The sequence below is a fragment of the Pteropus medius genome, unplaced genomic scaffold (assembly GCF_902729225.1).
Source record: "Pteropus medius unplaced genomic scaffold, Ma_sr-lr_union100, whole genome shotgun sequence".
Lineage (NCBI taxonomy): Eukaryota > Metazoa > Chordata > Mammalia > Chiroptera > Pteropodidae > Pteropus > Pteropus medius.
Window position 1 is genome coordinate 25994217 of NW_024355205.1, and position 25432 is coordinate 26019648.

Genomic DNA, 25432 nt, shown 5'->3' on the forward strand with positions numbered 1-25432 from the left:
ATCAGGACAACATCTGCTGTAGGGTTCCATGCCAGGAAGTAGTCTAGCAGCCACCACTGTGGTCTGACTTCACTCCCCAATCATTTTAGTTAGGATTTCTTTTTGGATTTTGATTCAAATTACAGGGTCATGCATAAAAGCTAGAGAGTTACTTATAATAATAATAATAATAAAAAAACCCCAACTCTGGAACTGCAGTGAATCATCATAGTGTCAGCAGAGTTTGGTGTGGGAGGCACTCCCTCGGGCTTCACTCACTTGGGAAAGATACCCCCCACCCCTAAACACACACACATGAGAATGGCGTGAAAACAGACAAAACACTGATGTGTCACGGTCATGATTTAAGGAAAAGTTCACAAAGAAATTTGCTCGAATCTCATCAAAATTTAGGGTAAAAGATGACAATGTGCTAAATCAATTTTCCTGCTACTTCTAAACATTAACTCTCCAAAATAGGGTCAAATGGAATCACCTCATTGTGGATATCTGTTCAAATAGTTACAGTGTTTTTATAATTTCATTTAAAAGATTACAATAGCAATACTTCCCAAACTGATCTGGATGACACATATACTGTATCTATAGACTCAATAATTAAACTCTTGAGAAAAAGCTTACATATCATATCCAAAAAAGTGTAGAAAGCTAAATGCATACAAAGCACTAAACTAGTTACTATAGGCTAGTTAAATGCTTAAGGGCTGTAACCTCCTAAGACTGTTTACAGACCAGCTGGGTCTGAGGTATGAACTCAACTGGTGTAGACAAGTCTATATCTTGCTGTTTAGAGACAAATCAACATTGCAGTCAAAGCATCATAAAACTTAGGTGCTACTGTCATAATATATTTTCCAGTTTTGAAGATCAAAATGCTTATATGTAGACTCACTTGGCAATATATTTTCATTTTCTCATTGATAAAATGACAGGTTTTATGGAATTACAAAAGACTCCAAAAAGCCAAAGCACTCTTGAGAAAAAAGAACAAAATTGGGGTCATCATGCTCCCTGATTTCAAACTATTCTACAAAGCTATAGTAATCAAAACAGTATAGTAGTAGCATAAAAACAGACATATAGAGCAATGTAACAGAATAAAGCCCAAAAAGAAACCCATGCACATATTGTTAATTAGTTTATGACAAAGGAGCCAATAATATACAATGGGGAAAGGATAGTCTCTTCGATAAATGGTTTTTGGAAAACTGGACAGCTATATGCAAAAGGATGAAATTGGACTACTTACACAATACACAAAAATTAACTCAAAATAAGTTAAAGACTTGAGTATAAGACCTAACACCATAAAAGTCCTAGAAGAAAATATAGGCGGTAAGTACCTTGACATTAGTCTTGGAGATGATTTTTTGGATCTGATTTCAAAAGCAAAGGCAATAAAAAGCAAAAATAAACCAGTGAAACCACCTCAAACTAAAAAGCTTCTGCACGGCAAAGGAAATCATCAACAAAATAAAAGGCAACCTACTGAATTGGAGAAAATATCTGCAAATCAGATATCTGATAGGAGGTTAATATTTAAAATATATAAAAGAACTCATACAACTCAACAGCAAAAACCCCAGACAATCCAACTAAAAAATGGGCAGAATATCTGAACAGACAGTTTCCCAAAGAAGACAGAGATGGCCAACAGGCACATGGAAAGATCTTCAACATCACTAATGGTTAGGGAAATGCGAAACAAAACCATAAGCAGCAAGCTCTGGCAAGGATGTGGAGAAAACTGAACCCTTGTGCGCCGCTGGTGGGAACGTACATTGGCGCAGCTGCTATGGAAAACACCACGGAGGTTCCTTAAAAAATTAAAAATAGAAGCATCAGACCATCCAGAAATTCCACTTCTGGGTGTTTATCCGAAGAAAAGGAAAACATAATACTAAAAGATACATGTGCCTCCTTGTTCACTGCGGCATCGTTTACAATAGCCATGACATAAGAACAACCGAACGGATAAAGTATATACAGATATAGATAGATAGATACAGTGGATATAGTATACATATACAATGGAATACTACTCAACCATAAAAAAATGAGATCTTGCCATTCCTGATAACATAGGTAGACCTTGAGGGCATTACACTAAGTAAAATAAGTCGGACAGAGAAAGATAAATTTTGATTTCACTTATATATTGAATCTAAAAAACAACACAAACGAAAACCAAGCTCATAGATACAGAGAACAGATTGGTGGTTGCCATATGGGGAGGGTGGGCGAAACAGGTGAAGGGGATTGAAAGGTACAAACTCCCAGCTATAAAATAAATCATGGTGACTATAGTAACAGTACTGTATTGCATATTTGGAAGTTGCTAAGAGAGTAGATCTTCAAAGTCTTCATAACAAGAAAAAAATTTTTTTTTTAAATTGTTACCGTGTGGTGATGGATGTTAACGAGACTTATTGTGTGATCATTTCACAATGTATACAAATATTGAATCATTATGTTGTGTATGAACTAATACAGTGTTATACGTCAAGTATACCTTAATTTAAAAAGGTAAATGAAATAAGTGGTTCTATTTTGGAAGAGTTAACTGTCTGCTAAGCAGAGGAGGACAAAGATATGCATTTACAGGTAGGCAAAAAGTATTAGTCACACCTGTAATTCGGGTAGCAATACTGGGTTATACATGGCAAGGAGCACTGAGACTTGTAAAACCAAAGGAGGAACACAACTTTGGTAATTTATAATACGAATAAATGTTCTTGTTTCCAAATACTTAAATCAGCTGTAAAAGAAAAAAATCTAAACATATTTAAAAGTAATTTCTTAAGAAAAACAAAGCATAAGAGCAGAATAAGTTAAGAGTTCTTTCTCTTCACATTTACGATTCCTTTTCTTCTTACCCTTCCTGGACTAACAATTATACATAAGGATACTTAAAATTCTCAGTAGTAATGAATGTTCCATTTTGTTGGTCTGGCAAGTGCTGTAAATATTCTATTTTAAACCTAGATTACTTTGAATTCATTAAATCCCCAAATCGCTGGGTTTATTAGGAACAGAGAATGGAAACACTGTCTCTGAAATCAGCATGCTGTTTTTCCCAAAGAGGAGAATATTTTATCGAGAGGCCACAGTAAAATCGTAATAAACAATTATAAGCATTCTTTCATCAGCACAAATTTCTTGATCTCCTGCCACACATTTCAGTCTTACCCCATTCACCCGGGATTTGTTCTGCCAGAGATCCTTCAAACATCTGGTTTATAATAACTCATGTTTTTATTAATTTTGAATGCTAAAAGAAAAAAAAAATGGGATAGGAAACAATTATTCCTTCCTTCCTCTTTTCCTTCCTACTGCCTTTCTCATAAATTGGTCATTAAGGCATTCTGTGAAACAGCCATCTCTGAATTGAGAGCTACAGTATTTTTAGCCTTGAGGTAGCTGCAAAATGAAGCACTTTGATAAATAACCTCAGTGCCAATAGAAAGAGTAGAACGGCATCCTTTTAGCATAGATTTAAAGAAGATTACAAAGGGCAAAAAAGTCCAATCATTTTGAAATAGCAATTTAACGAAGCAAAGGTTGAGCTGAATAGTAGAAACGAAGGGATTCTGCCCTTTTGAAGTGTTAAAAGATGATTAAAACAGAACATGGACACTGAAGAGGCATATTTTCCTTAGAATAATAATTCTATCATCTGCTGAATAAAAAAAAAAAGTCCTAAACAGCTATTTTAAATGAATAAAGGGATTTTTTCCCCTCCACAATGCCTTAAGCCTTTCTTTGCAAGAAACTTCATAATTGGCATGCAAATAACTTTTCTTTTTTAAAAGAAAGTAATAAATGACTGTGCCTCGGAATCTGCACATAGGCAAGCTTTTATAAAACTAATAGGGCAATTTTGATAATTCACACTTATTAGTGAAGCACATTGAATAAATAGCCTTAGAGTGTGGTTGACAAGACAGTCAAACCAGACAACATACATTTATTAATCAGTTGTCCAAGTATTTGACTTCAGCACATAACCAAATAGCAGAGTGTCATGGATACGATATAGGACAATGCTGTAAAATGTTATTAATTATAGTCCTTAGAACTTGGCTTTACTCTTTATTTTGATAGCTTTGCCCACTGCACCCATTTTGTCAGCTCGATCAATTATAGCTTTAGAAGAAAACTGAGGCCGAGGAAAAAAAACATGTTTGTGCGGCGCTATGCTAGGAGCTAAGGAAGGATCTCAGGGCAGGTCTTTTGGGTGATGGAGGAGTCCGCCTGATCAACCCAAGTTAAGGAGCATCTACCTTGCTGCCTGGAGAATTGCGCTTCAATCTTGTCTGATTATCAATACCTACGAAGTACCAAATCCTCCGCTGAATCTGAGGATGCAAAGACAACCAAAACACAGCCTGGAAGAGCTCGCAGGACAAAGGGGTTGGTGTATATATAAAAGCAAAATCAAGTGCTAAGTAGAGTATGGTATTAGAGGTGGATAAGTAGTGTTTTAGAAACAGGTTAAACAGAAGAAAATTCTACGTGGGAGAAGAGAATGGGTAGCAGAAGGAGCATGAATTTCAGACTCGTACAGACCTTGGCTTCAATTCCAGTTTCATCACTTTGCTATCTGTTAAGGGCAAGTTAGTGACCCCTCTCTAAGGTTCAGTTTCTTCAGGTGTAGATTGGGGGTGCTATCACTGAATTTACCAGTGTCGTCACGCTCACATCGGCATTTGTGTGAATTATAAGAAAGTTCCACTTCAAATGGACATGGCCCGGGGCCAGATGTCCTGGTTCTGTATATGGAGGGTAGAATGAATGTCAGTCCACATTTTTCCCCCAAACCACCTGCCACATCTATATGTGGTGGCCCTGGACCTCAAAGACGAACTTTCATAAAGAACTTGGACCATTAACATACATCATCAGAAACAGATTCTCATTACTTTGCTATATGGCCGTCACTCAAATGCCAGCTCTTCTCTCTCATTCTCTATGCAAACTAGTCAAGAGTTTATAGGAGCACGGAGATTTCATTGAAGGATGTCATTTTCCAAGCAAGGAAGGACCACATGCAGGTTTTATTTGTATTTTGGCAGAGAACTCAGGTGGCTCTGAAGAGGAAGAATCTGGGTATGAGGGGCCGTGGTGAGATTAGAGGCAGGATGACTAGAGTTGGGAATCTAGCGAAACTCATGAAGGACAGATAAGGCTCTGAGCTCAGGCGGTGGATGTACAGAGAAGGGGTTTCAAGTGAATACAGGATGTGGAACGTACAGGACTTGAGACTGATAAATCATGGGAGACGGGGAGGAAGTTGCCATGGATAAGTATAGGACAAGAGGAAGAACTCATTACTGAGACTGTAAAACAAGTAAATTTCAAGGGGAACAAATTGAGTTCTTTTTGCATCTTGACTGAAGTTTGAGAAATGTGTAAAAAACACTGGAATATGACACTGGGACTCAGTAGACAGGCTGTTGTTAGACTTACGAATTTAGGATTTACTGCAGTTAACAGTAAAGTAGCATAAACAGATAAAATTCCTCAGCAAAGCACAATGGGTAAAAAGACCCCAAAGGGCCAGCCTTCACTGGCATGATGCATCCTTTACACTTTACTGTTCTCATAAATTTGATGCCAATTCTTACTTTCAAGTGTGGCTAGCTTCTTCTCCATTTTCATCCATAATAGAGAATTCTACCACAACAGGAACAGAAATTGACTGAAGTAGATATCCCTACGTCATCAAAGATACTCGCAGTTCCTTAGACCGGTGGAAACCCTTCACTCAAGAGCAACTGTTACCTTCACTTCATTAAACTACTATATTTCTGTCCAGATGTTTTACTATATTAAACACATCCTAAATGCCTACATTTACAGGGACAAACTTTTATGTAGAAGGCCTGCATTTGTAGGTACTTTTAGATCTTGTCCTTTTGCCAGTGGCTCTGAATTTTAGTATCCTTCTTATTTGCACTGAACTGACACCAAATCTAAAGTTTGATTATACACAAAAAGGCAGAAAAACGCAAATTGCACTAACAACAAGGCATTTAATCAGAAACTTATTAAATGTACAACATACAAACGGGATGAAATTTGTGAAGATCCTACTTAGAAAGTGAGCTAAAAACCAACAACTTCCACGTGGAAAATTTCAAACATTTATAAAAGTAAAAAGAATACTACAAAGAACTTCTCAATATGTACCACTCAGCTTAAACAACTAGCACCTATGGCCAATCTTGTTTCATCTACAGTTCTACTTCGAAAGTGAGTTATTTTTAAATATCTCTTCAAATGAAGAACAACTATAAGGCAACCAATCTCAATCAAGAAAAGGTAGGGAGCTCTCTTGTTTAGCTTTGGTGTTAGATCCTCAAATGGTACACACATGTAATTAATGGAAGTTCATTAATGCAAGCTTTTCTTTTTAGAGGAAACAGCCATTTAAAAATGGAGGCAAGAAGGATTTTCAAAAAGATTACCTTTCAGGATTTGGTGTTTAGCAATATTTAGAATGACAAAAATATTAAAAATAACATGCTCTTAACCCAACTTAGTAGTTGAGTTTTTTTTTTTTTGTTTTTTTTTTAAGAAAAAAATTCCAAGATTCTAATTATCTGAATATCCTCCTTGTTACTGGGATTTAAAGTTTACTGTGTTACCCTATTCTTGGGCATTTTGCAACACTCAAGATATCTGAATCACCATCTGTTCTGTGGAAGTATGACTCATTAGTGGCCACTGTTTTCAGTACTATCTTGCTGAATAAAAAGACCTGATAATTTAATTAAAGCCAACCATAATTCCTGTGTAAGAATGAATTATTACTGGTCATCGACTTTCTAATCCTCAATGATGGCCATTCCTACATAGTGTGGCATTACTGACAATACCTTAACCTAAAGTCACATATGAAAATGAGCTTTTCAGAGTGCTGAAAGGCACAAATACATTCATCTAGAAGATTTGGGCTTGAGTTCATTGAGAATGTGATGATTTCTTTGATTTTTGTCTCTTCTATAACTTATTGGAAGACTTTCTTCTACTTATTTAATATACAATATTTTAAAAGTTCCTTATAAATTTCTATCCGCCAAATACATCTAACAAGAATATTCATTTCTTAAAGAAACTTAAGTGCAAAGTTAATTGGAAATCCTGTCTTCAACCCGCGGTACCATAGACTAAAAACTACTAACTCTCCTCCCAAGATCTTGCTCAACAATGAGTTCGCTCTTTGGAACAAAAGCTTAGATGACATATTATAGTTTCTTTCTTTCCAAGCGTGGACCCTGAAGTACACTCATTTTCTTCTGTTAATATACAGTACCGAACAGACTGCCTCCGCCTGATACATGCTGAATACCGGACAGTAACACAAACAACATTCACGAGGCGATACTAAGAGAGGGAAGAAAGAGTACAACGGCTTTGGGAAGAAATGGAAAACGCAAGCCACGCAGTGTTTTGGGCGATTGAAAGGAGGAATTTCTGTCATGGGTCTACCCATCTCCAATATCCCAGGTGTTCTGATTTCAAAGAACCTTCCTGAATTTCCAACCCAATTAGCAAAGGACGGGGTTCGTTATGGAGAGGGCTCTATCCCATACATACTACTTATTTGCTGACAGTTGATGTACTAGATCTCCAGGGTTACATGCGTTTCTTTTACGTTGAAAGATTCACTAGCATGATTGCCATCTACGTGCTTGTTTGAGGTAAAGTTAAACAAATACGGGCATTTTAAGACTTTGCGAGGAATTATGTGTTCTTTTTCCAGGAAAAATAGATATGGAAGAACTTACTCATACGAAATAGTAAAGATGTTACTAGGAAAACTCGGGGCATAAAAGACGGTGGGCACACATCTCAATCTCTTGGTTTTGACAACGTATTGTAGTTATGGGAGATGTTACTATTGAGGGAGGTGGGTAATGTACACACTAGACTTCACTGTCTCATGTTTCTAGCTTCTGATGAGTGGATGATTATTTCAAAATAAAGGTTAATGAAAGGTGGTGGGCACGTCTTTTAATTAAGTTTAAACAGCAACATGGTTCAGACTATACCCCTGGTTTATTACGGAGGACGGGGGAAGGTATCAAACAAAGATGTAAGTTACTGAACGTCACTTTTGCTGTGCTACTTAGGGTACATGTGATGTTAGGCTAGTGAGTGTTTTCAATATTAAGTTTGAGCTCCTTCATCTGTAAAAATGGGGATATCATGCCACTCCTAGGTTATCATAATAAAGAATTAAGAGAGGAAGAATTGTCTTTATTACACTGTAAAGTACCAAAACATCTTAAGGTGATATTTATAAGACTGACAAAATTAGAAGAAAATGGGTGACAAGTATAATCCAATAAATGGCTCATTATTACACAAATATATCATAAGTCGAGTTATAGCCCCCACTTTTATAAGTATGGATCGTTAGGACCTGACACAACTGCTAAGGTGAGAGCAAGTTCTATCTCCCAAGAATTTCGTGTAAAAGGGAATCTGCTCTCTTTCCTTCCACATATTAGAACGCTGGTGGAGATGAACTCACTTCCTTGATTGTCTCCTACAAGAACAAAATGTGTGTATATGCATAGCATTAAAAGAACAGCCTACTCACCAACTTCATCCTGAATCTCCTCGGCCACTGCAGGTACATTGTAGAGCAAGGAGAGAGACTGGTTCATGCGCTCGTAAATCACACGCAGGTGAGTCATAACCTGCATCAAAGAATGACAGCTGCAGGTTAACCTTCTCTGGAGTAAGGAATAGTTATTTTCCTTAGCAAACACTGCAGATACAAACTTTAAAATAAAACAAAATGTTGCTGAAACTTTTAATCTGAAAGGGCATCCTTATTTTTCTTTTTCCCTTAGTTCTTGGAGCTGCTTTAAATTTCCTATACAAAGCCATTTAAAAAGATCATTTCATCCAATTCTGATTCCTAATACTGAAGTCTCTAAATAATCTCTGATGTCCTAAATATATTACTTTGCAAATTTGCAAATAAATCAGAACATTTTAATTTGACTAGATATTTCATGAAAAAAATATATTTTAAATTCTTCTATTTAAAGAAATGTAAAATTTCAGATTTCTAGAAGCAGATGCCAGTTGTCAACCTTTGGGAATGGAGGAATATAAAACATATTATTACATAGTAGGGCTTCATTCAGGCTCACATTATATCCAAGCACTGTGAATTTCTGATTGCCGACTACAGTCTACCTGAACCAATTTTAGAGGTCTTCGTTTTCTTCATTTTAAGTGATCAGAGATTTACACGGTCCCTTTAAGCATCAATAACAGCAAACATTTTTTATATTGTCTATTATTTTCATAATTCAGAAAGTGCCAAAATACATGTTGGTCTAAGACAAGCCTTTGGGATTTACCAGGTATTGAAGACTGGTTGCTGTAGCAACATGACACCTGTAGCTACTCTGGGAATTACTAAAGATCTGAACCAAAGACCAAGAACCCTAGATTGTCAAAGTTGGAGATGATGCCTATGTTTCATGCTTACCTGGGACCGGATCTGGGCAGCTTTCTTTGGATCCACCATGCGTACATGTTCAAAGTGCTTTAGAGTGTGCTGTCGGTCTTTCTGCTCAGCACGGACATACTTCTTGAGCATGTTGAATACATGACGAGGCTGTGGGGGAAAAAAACGAAAAAATAAATTAGGGGTTTGTGTAAAATATTGCCTCTTCCAATGGCTTTGGGTTAGAGGGTCCACTCATCTCACAGTCTGAAAGCGTTGTGAGTCATCTTTCTGCAGCTTTCCTTTCTCAATATCAATCCTGTTCCCTTTTTTTTAAAAAAAATTATTATTTATGCCTACAGCACCTGGTCTTCCTAGGTAGTCTCTCATCCAAGTACTAACCAGTCCTGCCCTTGCTTAGTTTCCGAGATCAGACATCGGGCTTGTTCCGGGTGGCGTGGCCATAGACCATGGACTGTGGCTCCACTGGGGCATGTACCTAGGACCTTCTGTGTGTAAAGCAGACCTGCTTATGGCTACACTATGGAACCATGTCTGCATTCCTTTCTTAATGGGTAATTACTCAGTTGATTAGTCACTCTTCATTTCTATAAAATTACTTAATATTTGATAGATATGATGACTGTCCTCCTTAACTAGCATTTTCTTTTTAAACAGCAACATTCTGATGTTAAACAGGAGTTGATTTTGGATCTGTCAGATCTAGGTTCGGTCCTTCTCTTATCCCACCCAAATATACAGGGGCATACAAGACCATGAAGAGTCTCAGTGGTTACCTCAGCAGTAATGTTGCACACATAATCCCACCATAAGTAACATATAACAGTATAATGATCAAAATGAGAAAAATAACAGGCAACTTAACTATGACTAATTTGTAGGCCAAGAAATAACTGATAAGCTCTAAGGGACAGTATATTTTCCTAGGAGAAAGGCCAAAGTGAAACTCTAGTTATTTTACTTTGAAATTTAATTAAATTCCTTCTACACCATCAGATGCCGATTCTTTCAGCAACAATTAAATTTCTTAAGTGCTTCTATTTTTTCCCTAATTGGTTCCATTTCATTTTTATTCCAATCTTACTTGAAAACATTCATTGTTTTTGTCTTCAACAATTCCACTGCTATATGCATTCTACTAGGTGATTTTGTAAAATGATTTCCAAAGATACACATTTCTTCTTCATTAAAACAAAATAATTACCTATGAAAGTTCATGTCAGGAACAGGATTTTGGCCAGCTGGGTAAACCTAGCTATTATTGACTTATCGTGGGTACTTTGAAAATCGATTGGAAGGTACAGAATTTATTCCTAGGCATGGGGTGGGGGGGTGGAGGAAAGGGGTGGGAGGAGGTGGAGGTTGCAATTTTTTATGAGATGTGCCCCGCCTTCTCCTTGTGCTTGTTTAACTTAGTGGCCACCTCCCTGACATCCTGGGTGGAGGTGGTGCCCTTTCTCTGTGCTCCCATGAAATGCTATGCAGGTCCCCATCATTGCGCTTAACACAGTCTGTTAAATTATTCATGTTTCTGACTGCCCTCTTCACCTGTGAGATCCTTAAAGACCAGATTGGGTCTTTCTTTAAAGAATCATGCAATACTTGGTAGCTTGCTTAATGCTCTCCACAGGTAACACCACTATACTTATAAAAACAAATAAAAACAATAAAAAGAAAATAAAGCTGCCCTCATCTGCCTTATTATTTCTTTTACCCTAGAAGAAATGTACTCTTCCATCATCTCGAAAAAGGCAGAAATCGTAGCTTGAAACATGGCTTTTGACCAGAGATCATTATAATTCTCATTTGCACTGTGAAATCTGTTCGAATCTACAAGTCAGAGAATGGGCTTTTAAATCTTAAAAGAAGAATAAAAGTAGTAAGAGATAACTACATTGATAATACATATATTGAAAAGATTATAGGTTGATGTGCACTAATTTGAAAAAGATAATTTTTTAAAAGGTCAGAAGTTAAAGGCTGACTTATTGAATATGAGTGATATTTTATATGCAGGATTTGTGCAATGAGGATATTATATACACTTGATGCTTGCTTGTTATTTAAAACCAGGGCCTAAAAACTCCCTCTGGTTCTATTGCAATTAAACTTCCAAAGTTGGAGACAGAAAGGGTTGCAACTAATTGCATGTCTCCGTGATGTCCCTGCTCCTTATTTATGCAGCTGACTGGCTTAATGTGCTCTCTTAATTGCTCTATTTCCCTTTTTTTCTCTTGAAAAAAATTTACTGTTTTAAAGGAATTTTTTTAAAAAGAGCTCATATTAAAAAACACTTAAACCATGAGAATTACTTGTCATCATAACTTTTTATTTTTGCAGATTGTCACCTATGAAGGTTTCTATAAGGACCGTCACCAGGATGTAACGGCTCTGAACTGGCCTCAGCGTTATCGCATTAGGTCAAACCCCAAATTAGAGAACCGGGAGGTAATTTACCTTAACTAACATCTGGGTCTCCTTTGTCTTCCGCTCCCACCACAAACAGCACCCACGCCCATGGGCCAATTATTAACGTATCCATCAAGTTTAAAATGAATAAGAGTGTGCAAGTGTCAATCTTCTCATCTCTGCAATTCAGGCAAATTTAATCTTTCACATAGAGTATATGAGTATTAGAAATGTCCTGTGTTAGTTACTGAGCATAAAGCTTAGTTCGTAGCAGGTTTACACACTTCCGTTTCTTCTACTTACTACTTGCCACAAACCCCTCCCCGTCTTTTCTTTCTGTTAAATCATGTTTCGTGTGCTTTATTCATAGAAACGCTTCTAATCTTCCTATCAACCCTATGACAGGTACAGCTGCTCACCTCACTTCATAGGTGAAGCAAACAAGGCACAAAGGAGGTCGAGGGCTACATCTCTGGTTACACAGCCAGCTACAGAGCTGTTGGTGCTGAAGCCAGAACAGGTAGTCCAACTCTTTCAAGGGCCCATTCTCCTAATCACCAGTGATCCTGCCTGTCAAGGAAACTCTAAAATGGACCAAGCCAAAGACAGTTTCACAAAGTAATGTACAGCGCTGAAAACAGAAATAATTAAGTGGTTAGGAAAGAGAATATGTTCTGAGAGTCTCTGCCTGGAATTCTAGTTCTTTTAAGCTCTGATAATACTCTAAGACATGCTAATATCCACCCTCTCAATTGTGCGGAAAACCATCCAGATTTAGCTTGTTCAATCTCTCCATCACTGTCCTTGGTTTTTGACACTCCGCTCCGCTCTAAGAGATGCGTCAGATGCAGGGAGGAGAAATAGCAAGATAGGAAGGTCCTCTGTCAATCTGTTTAGGATTACTGGAAAATGATTAAAGGTATTAGTTAAAAGTGAGGCTTTTAACTAATACCTTTAATCATTTTCTAAATTCACGGATTTTAGTTCTAAACCCATCTTTATCTTTTATTAAGACGGATAATTAAGTGGTAAATGTGTTCACATGTTTCATATTGCTCATCTCATTTAGTACTGACATTTCTTTATATGCTTCCGAAATGTACTCCTAACTTCCTCCCTTGAAATCCCTACAGTGTGAGAATGAAACGGCAGCACACCAGGCTCTCACGATTCCCCAGGCCTCAGTGTGGCTTTCGCTCTCTCTCCCAGGGAACAAAGATCCTGCAAGGACAATGAGCCGTAAAAGCCCCTGGTAAGCGATGACCTCATCATTGTTTATGTGAGCTCAGACACACACTGTGTGTGCATCTAGATAAACATAAGCCTATTCTCCCTGATGCCTATGCCTCAGGACATGAGACGACTGGGAACTTATCATATCCCTCAATAAATGAATTATAGGGTTCTGCTTGGTCGATTTAATCATGCAAACACATTTCTAGGAATTATGTTTAGAAATGAAAAATATAAAAATCAGATTAGCTCTTATGTTAGAGTAGGCAGATAAATCATATCAAATAAAATGGCGGTTATCCCTACACCTCAGAAAATACTATTTTTTTGTTAAGAAAAACTGATAACATTTCCCTATACTTTTATATTTTTATTTAGGTTAAAAAAAGAGCTCTTCCTTTGGTATTTGATTCCTGCATATTTCATTTAAATAAAGAAATAATTGCCTTTACAACTTTTAGCCAGAATACAGATTCCAAAGGCTTAAAACTAGTTATCTCTAGATCGGTATCATCTATTGCATAATAAAAGAGAATCTTGTTTGTTCAGAGAGTTTTATTTCTTCATTCTAGGATAAAGAAGAATTTCTTAAAATTTTAATTAAAAACACAGAAACACTCATACAGAAATGACAGGAACAAAATACCTGGTATCTCTATAGAAATATATTCCCTTAAAGTAAGTTAGCTATTACTATTGTCACTATACTTACATTTAAGACAGGATTATCCATATGATTAGAAAAACAAGCATAAAAATTTAGTAGCTCATCATAAAGATATTGATAGTAAGTCGAGTTTAAGAAACATGTTTTTAAGCTTTATGTGTACGATTTCAATCATTCTCAAGTCTTGAAATCTTTTAGAACTTCTAATTAAATTTTTCTCCTGCCATATTTCTCTTATTTCACAATTTAGATATTCTAGGTATTATTACTAAAATCTGGTTATACTGGCATTAAATGCAAAATCTTATTATTAAAATTTACAGCAAAAAACAGATAAAAGGTAAAAATCTGCCCCAGGGTACTAATTATATCCAATCCTTTTTGTCATTTATTGTTTCTGAAAGAATGTTTATGTGTAATTACCAATTTTCTATTTGCATCTGATGGGACACTTTTCAGTTTGCACGGACTTCACTTCACAATCACAATGCATTTGAAAAAACTCATTTCAAAAATAAATTTCTTAAAGGACTAAGAGCAGACATTTCTAAAAAGGATCAGACGTAACTTGAAAATAGATGTAACCTGAAGATTTACATTTGGGAACCTTAACCATTTTCCTGTTTTGGAGCAAGAGTAAAACACACCTCTAGCTGCTGGCACAGTTCCTGGCACAATTTGTGGCTAAAAAAAAAGATTTAATTAAATTAACAGATAACCTAAACCTAAATATAATTTCACAAGTAGTTCCAGTAGCAAAATATATCCTTCACGGTATCTCAGTTGAAAATAACCTTCTCTCTACTAAGAACAAATGCACGCCCAATTTTCATGGAACGTAGCGATTTTAAACTACACTTGATCTATCCATCCAGTGGGCTTTAGGGAGCTGTTTGAATGGGGAACTCTTCTCTGCAAATATTTAATAGATTCTACAGCATTTTCGTACTGGTGTCAACAAGAAGATTCACTTCATTAATTGCAGAACATAGCTTGTCTTCTTGTGTCTTGGGTTTTGATGTCAGGTTCATGTAGATAATTTTGAAGGAAATTTCATGGCCTTTCCCTATGAGGAGCAATTTTTAAAAAAATTAATTTCCCCACTTCTCAGATGTACTGCGCCTTTTTCACTTGGTTCTTTTATGCATTTTCATAAATTTGCTGCCCCTGAACCTAGGATCAATCACACACATTAGACTGATTCAATGCCAGTCATGTCTGAATGTGAAGCTTTTCATTCCATGGTTCACGTGGGAGGTATATAAAAACATGACTATTCAGCTCCATTGTCCCCCTCTGTCATTTTATGATTGATTCAGAAATCTGGCATCTTATCAGAAGATACTTGTGTCTTAAACCATTTCCCAATAAATGGGAAGGAATGATCTGTCAAGAGCCTTGAAAAGCCCTGGGCATAATCCTGCCAAGGAGGAGGAAGTAAATGAGTCACTTCATGGGGAGCACCCTAACCGTTCCAGGTCACGGAGAGTCATTCAGAAAGCCCTCTCCTGGAGCATTAAATTGCACCCTTGTGGTTTCCAGCCCTGTGACTGGGTAAGTTAATTACCAACCACGAAAAAGCAATTCCCTCTTGTTTTCAAAAATAGGTTCAGAGCCCTTATTTTCACAGCTCTACATCTCGGATTTCAAGAAATCTTAAGCATATAAATAAAATGTACAAAATCTCTATGTACCGGTTTAAAAAACACTTAAGAGAGTTAAGACCCTTTCTGCTTGAGATGGTCTCCATTGAGTTTACTTTGCCACGTTGGCCCTCAGCATTTCACATGTACCCGTACTGCTGCAAGAAAGAAATTCTGAAAACAAAGCAAAACAACCCCCCACAAAACATTCGCCCTCAAAAACAAAATAATGCCCCAAACGTTCGGAGAAGCTTCCATGGGAACCTTTGAATCACATATGTTTCATCTTTAAACCTAGGAGTTGAGCTAAATTTTTCGAGTCCACTGCAAAATTCACCTACATTCCTTTTTTCAGCATGACACTGAAATGATTTCCGTAGTTTAAAATAAGAGTAAGAAGGCAAAACACAATCCCATGACAAGTTGAATAGAGAAGTATTTAGAAATCTTGAGGAAGCAACTGGAGAAATGGCAGACTCTGGATCCCACCCCTGTCCAGTGTTTCTCGGGGTTTGAGAACGTGGAGGCATTAGCTGCGTTGCCTCCTACAGCACATCCAGATTACTACTTGGCTCTGGCTTTGCGCCTTAACTGCACAGAAGCACCCAGACAAAACCAAGGTCATCCCATCCCTTCCCTCCATCCTCTGGAAGCAGATGACGTCCTAAGAGGCACAGGGCACCCAAACTTCCATACATTCTATCCTAACAATGTACTCTATCCTTTCTCTCCTTAGGAAGGAAGATATTTTTCTACTTTACGATTTCATCTCAACCTTCGATTTCTCCTTCTGTTTTTCTAATTATGGAGAATAGAAGCTAGAATAAGGTTAATAGTAGAACAGTTAACCCCAATTTGCAGATGGAGGAGGGAGCATACATCACCTGTTCCAAGTTACAGGTTATATATATGGCAAAGCTGGGAATTAAAAGACAGGTGCTTTCTACGGTCTACTATAAAATGCAGAAAATAAGGGTGGTTCTAATCCTGTTACTCACAAATTAGTGACACGTCAAAGATAACAGGTTTCATTATTTTTTCAGACACTTTGCTAGTTCTCAGAAATAACTTATTTTGATTACTGCAACATAATAGGAAATATATATTTGGTCTCTGCCCCCAGCTCCTGACATAGAGTTCCAAAAACTCTTGTAATGACAAAGAGTGACAAAAGTGACAGGAGCATCTTCTGTTATGAAATGTATTATCTGTTGGTGACTACAGCAGGGCGCTGTGCAGATGCTGTGCCCTGAGGGGACGCACGTTCCACATCCCCTCCCCCATACTTTGCCTGTGAATCTCTTCCAGCTGGCTGCTCCTGAGTTCTATCTTTTATAACATATCACTAACATTTAAGTAAAGCATTTATCTGAGTTCTGTGACTTGTTCTAGTAAATTATCAGCCCAAAGAAGAGGTGGAAATCCTGGTTTATAGTTTTTAGGTCAGAAGTACAGGCGATGACCTGGGACTCGCGACTAGCTTCTGAAAAGGGGGAAAGTTTTGTGAGGCTGAGCCCTAAACTTATGGGGTCTATGCTAACTCTGGGTAGTATTAGAATTATTTAATGTGAGAGAACAAAAACCCCACACACTTGGTGTCATGGTATTGACAGTAGAGGTAATAGTTTTTCCTTTAGTTACACAGACCACAGCTATAATTTACTGAAGACAACATAAAGAACCAAAATTTAGGACCTGAATCAAACCCCAGGATTTATGCTTTTGGACCAACTTAGATCAGGTGACCTGAGAGCAAAAAAAAGCCAGAAATTGTTTGGACTTGTATGCCTTCAATTCTTGTTTACTCCAGCAGTAAAACATGTTTAAGTCTTAAGGGTGGACAGGATTATTAATGCAACCCAGAAGGCAAAGCCCACAGCGTCACGGAAGAAATCATAAACAAAAGATGTTCTAAAGTACCACAGACCTTTGGAAGAGTTTGTCAGATGGGTCTGACCATCTGACAAATGCCACATGTGATATATTCTTGACTTCTGAATATAGAGTTATAATATTATGCTTTAATTTTGCATATTCATACTTGGATTTTGGCATTTTTGCTTCCCCTAATTGGTTACTATGTTCCAAGATATGCACATTTATATTTCTTTTAATTTCACCTCCTCCTCATACTCTAACTACAGTGCCTTGACATACTAGAAATATTAGTATAAGGAAACTCAAGATAAAGCTTATACAAATCCAAATATTACTAGGGCCCTTAAACAGATTCAAGGACGAGCCTCACAAAATGAGCAAGCTCTTGGAAACCCAAGCGTCATTTTGTGTGTGTGTACATGTTTCCAGGAGGAAGGGCGCTTGTTGCTATCTGCTCCATAGGGCAGATGTCTGTAATGCCAGACAGCTGAGTAAACACTGGATTATTAAATAATGTGCTGTGAATTTATCTAAAAAAGTAAATATTTATGTTTTCATACTCAAAGATTAAGTGAAAATAGACAAAACCACGTAAATATATACATGAAGCCTTTGCAGGAACAAAATATGACACCGCAGTGCTATATGTTTTGACAGCCTCTGATGAAGGCAGTGACAAATGGGGTTCTGCTCTGGAGGGAATCTAGGTGATGAATATGGTCTCAGAGGCACAGGATGGCTTTCAAGCTAATGCCTTTCTTACATACTTAATTTTCTGTTTAATTTAATTCAATTAAAAACAGAAAACACTGGTATCCCTGGTTACATACTGCCCACTGGTCTTTAGCAAGATCTGTTAAGCTTGGTAAAGATTCAAGCAAGGTAAGGAGTAATACTGAGAGGCATTACTGAACTAGCATGCAAACCACTCACCATAGTTTATAGGATTTTGTTCATTAAATGCTAATTTCTCTATTTTTCTTAGCATCCGCTGTTTGTTACCGGTCTGTCCTTAAAAGCTCTTAAGTTAATGAGTCCCTTTGTGCTCATCAATTTTCATAAGTCTCAACTTAAAATAAATGATGAATGAACAAATAATAAATATGAGGTATAGTATAATTATTTACATTTCTTAAAGATGATTTTCAACTACCAGTCTTTTAACTTAAAAGTACATTCCAAACAGCTTTATGAAGTTTTGATTACAATAAAAACATGAGGGTAGGATGACTTAAACATCTTAGTACTCGCCCCCTCAGTGCCTTCACATATTAATAAGAACTTATCAAATAATTTTTAACTTATTTACCATCGATTATATTGAGGTGTAGATGTATCATATTTACTTTGGAGATATATGCTATCTACGCATATTGTGTAAATATACATAGAAAATGAAGGGTCATTGGGAGAAGGGCGGTTAGCAATATCATATAATAACTAAAATTGCCAAGTTTAGAACCTCAATTTCCTTTTTGCTTTACAAAATGTAGTTACGCCAACATTCACGTTGGATAAAGATCGATTTCCTTGGAACCTCCCTCCGCCATCATTAGTTTGCCTGTCACAACAGGCCCATTTAATAGCTGTCCTTCATTTTCCCCAATGATTGCTTCTTATTTAACATTGATTGTCCTGCTGTTAGAATTCACCAAATAGTGTTGTGCGAAATCTTAACTTAGGGACAAAACCCATGCTCCTTAATAAGTCTCACAAATCATTACATTAATGTTCTACCAAAGAATTCTAGGGAGAGGTTTTTAGGAGTCTAGGAAAAATTAAACATTTGGCTGAACTAATCAGAAATGAGAAAAAAAAAAAAAAGGATGCAGGTGCTAAAGAAACTGCTCCCCAATTTTTTCCCTCAGATGTTGAGAGTCTGAGTATAAAGCATCAGACATAAACTTGAAATTAATTTTAGTACATATAAGATGACTGTAATCATGAGAAGCTGGAAAAAAACCAAAACATTATTGGTATACTGGCACAGATGATCAGGCATTTTCATATGTGAAAATGTCTCCTAATTCTCACTCCCACATAGAAAATGCCTAAAATTCGTTAAAGGCAGGATAATAATTAGAATGTTGTTTGACAAAAGATTTAGACTAAGAATCCATAAAGATGTCAAAAATCTTAGAATTACAAAGAAAGGTTTGGTTATTCATCTGTCATCTTTAAAAACATTTCAATTCTTACTAATTAGGAGCTCTTAAGTTTTTCCAGACCTAAGCCTAAAATGGAAAGTTTATTTTAAATAGAAATTCCCACCCAGCCTTTGGTTTAACTGTACGGGATTCTACTTAAGTCTAATGTCGCTTCAGATTACAGAGAAGGTTAGACAGTCAGGCAATATTATCATCTCTCTCTCGATGAGGTAGTACCCTGACAGTTACAAGATGGAAGGCTCAGACAGCAGTTAGCTCATATTTCATGAGGTTGTGAGTGCTGAATACCAGCTCTGATAAAGTACGAAGACAGAAGCACAGGACTGTAGAGAGCTTGTTAAGTGATGATAATTTAAACTTAAGTTTGGAAGCCGGAAGGCCCCCAAATGTGATGAGAGTTTTAGCCATGTGTGATGCAACATTAAGAGGAATTTAACTTTTCTCAAAAAAAAAAAAAAAAATCTTGATTTTTCCAAGGGAACTTTTAGAAAAGTGAGTCAATTGAAGGGGCTGGTCCTTAGAAGAGTCACCAGCCCTCTACAGATTAAGAGTTTATCCCGAGTGTAAAGACACACTTGTATTCTATTTTTATTCCTGGGGAAAATAAAATTTTTTAAATTATTATAATATTTGAAATATATATATATGTGTATGTGTGTGTGTGTGTGTGTGTGTGTGTGTGTAATTCTAAATATGATTCAAACAATGCACTTTTAGATTGGCAATTCAGTGTATTGGCCAGCAGGCACATAATTAATTAAAAAGGCAATCTGGAACATAAAGCACACACAGACACAGCAACTTGCATATGAAATTCATGGTAGAACAAGGAATTCTAGCTGAACAAAACATCATCATGTAATACTTCCACCTTGGAATAAAAAATATAGATGAGGGGTATGCGTTAAATCTGAATTTCAAAGACACTGTAAAAAAAAAAGCATGTTGTTTCAGATTCCCATGTTTGCAAAATCTAGGACTATATGGTAGAATGTGGTCAAGATTAAAGGAATAATTATTCTGAAGGTGATATCAGCTACATAATCTATAGGAAAAAAACAACGACTAATGCATTTCCTTATATTTGACGAACATTTACTAAATATTTCATATTTTCCAGGCACTGTGTTAATTATGAGGAATATTTCAGAAATATTTATTTATGGCTACAATTTAAAATGTGACCTTTTGCAGACAATAACTGGCGAGCTTTTGATTTATGTCTTTCAACAGCAATATATGAACATCTTCAAAAAAGGGATTTAGAATTTTCTTGCAATTTCCAAAATAGAGAGCTAAGTGCCATATCAAGCTGCACATTAAAATCTGAATGGAACACTCAGACAAAGAAGGTAACTTAAGAAAAATGGTAGGTAATACCATGATCGCAGGCCTGCGACTCTCCAACCCCAGTTTTTATTTCCTGGGAGTGCTTTATGCATTTCTAGGTAAGAATGCAACAGGAATCCTTGGCTCAATCAACATCTGATTTTTTTTTTTTTTGACAATAAAACAGTTCTTCTTAATCCAGTTTCTAATTTTAATTTCAAGTAAACATGTTGTCTAATTCAACATGAAGTGATCACCAGGCCCAGAGCAAGCACGATTATGACCAACCTAAAATTATCCCGTTTGATAACACTGAAGTTCGGGCAAACATGCTTCTTATCACAGTCTTTCCTGTTGATGTTAACGGGACTGAGATTGGAAGGATGCATTTGTTCAGGACTCCATTCAGTCCTCACTTTATGTTTAGCTCTATCAATGACCATTTAGCTTAGATCTTACTTCAGAGATTAGACTTGCAGCTAGAACGCTTCACTAAAGGTCACTTAATAAGATTCCGGTCTCAACACCCGCCACTCTGTTCTGCTTTGGCAAATGATCCCAATAGTCCTGCCCCCAAAATCGAGTCTTCCAGAAAAAGAGAATAACCAAGGAACTTCTTCTCCGAAGAGACATAAACAAAATTTTACTGAGCAGTGCTGGGACAGAGATTTTTTTTTTTTTTCTGAATAGAAAATAAAAATGCTAATGTGAATTATTCTTTTTCAAAAGCTTTTTGTTCTGAGAGGAAGCATGGTCTAGTAAGAAGGCACAGCCGTGGTCAACTGTGATTCATAGTTCCATCCTATCCATTACTGGTGGTGTCACCCTGGACCAGCCACTCCATCTCAGTGATGTCATTGGTAGAACAGAGTCAGTACTATCTCGCTGTCTGGAAGAGTACCAAAAGCTGTTTTATGGTTTTTCAGAGATTTCTGTAACTTTGGAAAGAAAAATCAAAATAAGGAGAGTCGGTGTAAGTTGGTGGCTTTTTGGTTTAGTTATATAATGTGCACAGAGACAACCAGTTTCAGCCAAGATCAAGTAATGGGAACCAGATTTACCTTGCCACCTATAACAACCAAAAAACGGACAGAATATAGAGAACTAAGTATGCTTCTGCAAAATATTAGGCATCAGATGAAGGACAGTGAATACTGAGCAATGGGAAACAAATGAGGTGAGTTCTATAATTGCCCAAACTTGTTGTCTTGAGTTTCCAGGCTATGTCTCCAGGAAAGGAGACCAAGCAGAGCCTGGCAGACTCCCAGAGTTGAAGGTATGGAGTGAGACTACCAGTTACAGTAAAGAGTACTAGAGAGGAGGGTGTCGTTCAGAGAGAACCCAAAGCTTTGCAGATGATACCCCTTGAGAATGCAGCTGACTAATAATCAGTGCATGCATGTGAAAGAAACTAACAAAGGCCATGGAAAAGGAAGCCATCTGAAAGGATTAGCGGTGACAGTGTCTGATGTTCACGCAGAGTCAGGAATAGCTTCCACCACCAAGATGGGAAAACTCAACATGGTAAATTACACAGAAGGATCTTGCCTCAGTTTTGAGGACAAATAGCCTTAGGCTAATAACTGCTCTGATCCCACATTACAAATCTTAAAAGCAAAACTCAAAAGAATCAAAAGTGTTTTCAAGTAATTTAACTACATTAGCTCAAGAATAATTATAGGTATACAAAGATACCCAGCACTCAACAAGGTAAAATTCGCAATGTTGACAGCCAATAAAAAAAATTACTAGGCATGGAAGGCTGCAGAAAAATAACACATAACGAAGAAAAGGCAATCAAAATTAACCCAAAGCTGACAATGAGGTCAGAAGTAGCAATCAACGATATTAAAACAGTTACTATAATGCATTTCATAGGTTCGAAAGTTAAGTAAGATATGGAAAAAACAAACAAAAACTCAGATTAAACTTCTAGATATGAAAACTATATTGTATACAATAAAAAAAAAAACAGCCAGATGAGATTAACGGCAGATTAAAATATACCATAACACATTATAATCAAACTTTTCCTGACCTCATCAGTTATATCGCATACGATGAGGGGGCTGGGCTAGGTTATGTCTAAAGGCCTTCTAGTTTCTGAGCTTCCCTGATTTCCACTATGCCATGAATGGCCACCACCCCAAGTTTATCGACTCAAGTCCGGCCTTGCACTTGGAGCCCATGGGAAGCCTGCTTGACCCCTCTGTGGAAAAAATGTCTATTGTGCTGAGAGGGCTCTGTGGAGGTGGTTGCCCTGTGACCCTTTATCCTTCAAGATGGAATGGACCGAGGTAGAACCTGTGAATAACAGTGCTCAGAGCATTTCTCCAGATTTCTCTCTTAGGGCCTCGTCCTCAGTGTCCCCTAAGCCGACTGTCTGTCTGTGGCCTTCAGCAGGCTGCGAGGCAAGACCTACCCGAGGGGGAACAGCCTGCAGGGCGGTGATGTAGTTCTCCAGAGCCAGGCGGCGGCGGTCATTGAGCATGGCTTCCACTCTGGCCATGTGTGTCTCCACCAACTGCTGTCTCTCGTTGGCTGCTTCTTGCTCCAGAGATTCCACTTTCTCCTGGAAATGCTGCCATTGCAAACACACGCTCATGTCAGTTGGGAACTGAACAAGGAGGATGGGGTAGCAAATTCGAGTCTTTTAAAAGGGATACCAAATTTCATTTTAACCAACGATCTCATAGTCATGCCAACAGTTTGACTAACTCATCATGTTTTATGGGTTACCTCTCTTGCTTGCACTCCATCCTCAAACTCAATTTCTTATTGTAAATCATTATTATATATGGCCCCTGAAAACTGATTTGACTAACCATAATGTAGGATGAATTTATGTACTCTTGAAACTCTAAATTACATCACATGTTAAAAAGAAAATTCCTCTCCTACTCAAAGTTTTTTAATTTAAGAAAATGATCATGATAATCTCATCTTTATTTGAGGTAATTTCGAGAGGGGCTCCAGGCAAAATTCTTATTATCACATAATTTTTTCGCTAGGAGAAGAAACGGCAGAAGATTATGGCAACTCAAAAAGATATATTATTGAGAGCAGACTGCAAGTAACACTATGAGTTTTAAGGAAATGAATTACAAGTTGAGCTAATTAGGAGCAAATAATAAGACAGAGTTTAAGCAACTCTATTACTAGACAATAATTAGCAATAGTCCAAGTTGATGAGAACATGAACAATCACACATGAGGCTCCAGCAAATGATGGGAAAGTTGTAGGCACTCAATAAACAGGCTGCTGACATGTGTGGCTGGGCAGAGAATGGGCTCAGGTTTTTACCTGAATCACTGCTTTTTTGTCAGCTTTAGGCAAGTTCTTTGCTTGACGTTCTGCTTCTTCCCATTCTCTCATAACCTACAAAGTAAGAAAACATTTAAATTTAAAATCATCAGTTTTCTTTTCAAATATAGATTTAATGACAGGTTATGTTTTCCTTCTATATTTGATCATTTTCTAGTCTTATCTCCATATCTGACTTCACACTAAGATGTAAATAATCTATGAGAGTAGCACAGTGAACATAAATGTTTGTATTTTTTCCAGCAATATGGCCCTGTGAAACAAAGTTGGTCTTTTTTCTTTTCCTGAGAAATGGATAGAAGTCATTTTCTTGGATGTGCACAGATGTCGATGATTCATAAAAGGCATCTATTTCCTGAACAAGGTTTTCCAACATTAAGTTGGAAACATTGAACACATTGGTTTTAGTCTTTTTGTGAAAGCAAGTTATAAAATTTCAAAATGTATATTTTTCAAACGGGATGGGTGGGAAAAAGCATATATAACATTTTGCATCTGTATACACATGCCATGAACACAATGCCAAGAAGTAGTCTATGCCAGAGGAAGGAAAAGGAGACTTTAGCAAAAAGACCTGTGTCCAGAAACCCTGAGATCCACCCCACCGAAGATCTGATGGGTGATCAGAGCCCTCTGCTTGCCAACCCACATCGTAAACGGCAAAGAATGCCCTAAATCTCCCCAGAAATTCCAAGAGTAAACATTATAATGTTGTGAATGTAGCAAAAAGTATTCTTGGCAAGTGACACTGATTTAAAGACCAGGCTAATCCGTTTTGTAGGAAAAAAGTTTCCTCCTCTCATCCTGAATGATCGTTCACCCAGGATTTCCTCGGTACAAGTTCACCAATTCATCCGAATGCAAAGAGAAAATTACAGTCTACAGTTGTGCATGCTGTTGGGGAAAAAAAAAAGTGTTTGAGTCTTACCACCTATGGATGCCTTTTCCTTTTCAAGTGTATTACTCGCTGTCAAGTAGCCTTTTATTATTATTATTTTTAAAACACAACTCATATCTGAGGTAGGTAAAATAAAGAACAGAAAGATGAAGTAAGCAAAATACTGGTCTGTCGACAGATGTTTTCTTGCATTCTTTGTGAAATTCCAAACCATGGGACAACTTGATTTCTGTACTATAAAAGCCTATTATTTAGAGGTGTTTATCCCTAAAGAATTGATTTTTCTGATGTCCTTCAAGATGCAAAAAAAAGAGGCCATGAATAAATATTGATAGGGAAGTTCTATATGATACCACCACATCGAATCACTACATGGGTTTTTAATT

The 25432-nt window shown here is 37.1% G+C and overlaps 1 protein-coding gene across 7 annotated transcripts in view; it reads right to left on the bottom strand.

Annotated features, from left to right (window-relative positions):
* Positions 1-25432, bottom strand: part of APP (amyloid beta precursor protein) — a 239073-nt gene that overhangs the window by 48671 nt on the left and 164970 nt on the right. For all 7 annotated transcript variants that reach the window (XM_039858092.1, XM_039858090.1, XM_039858089.1 and 4 more), the window contains 4 exons: positions 24128-24202; positions 23246-23404; positions 9518-9646; positions 8612-8711 (listed from right to left, as the gene is read on the bottom strand). In XM_039858092.1, coding sequence (XP_039714026.1) covers positions 8612-8711; positions 9518-9646; positions 23246-23404; positions 24128-24202 — 463 coding nt within the window. The remainder of the gene's footprint in view (positions 1-8611; positions 8712-9517; positions 9647-23245; positions 23405-24127; positions 24203-25432) is intronic.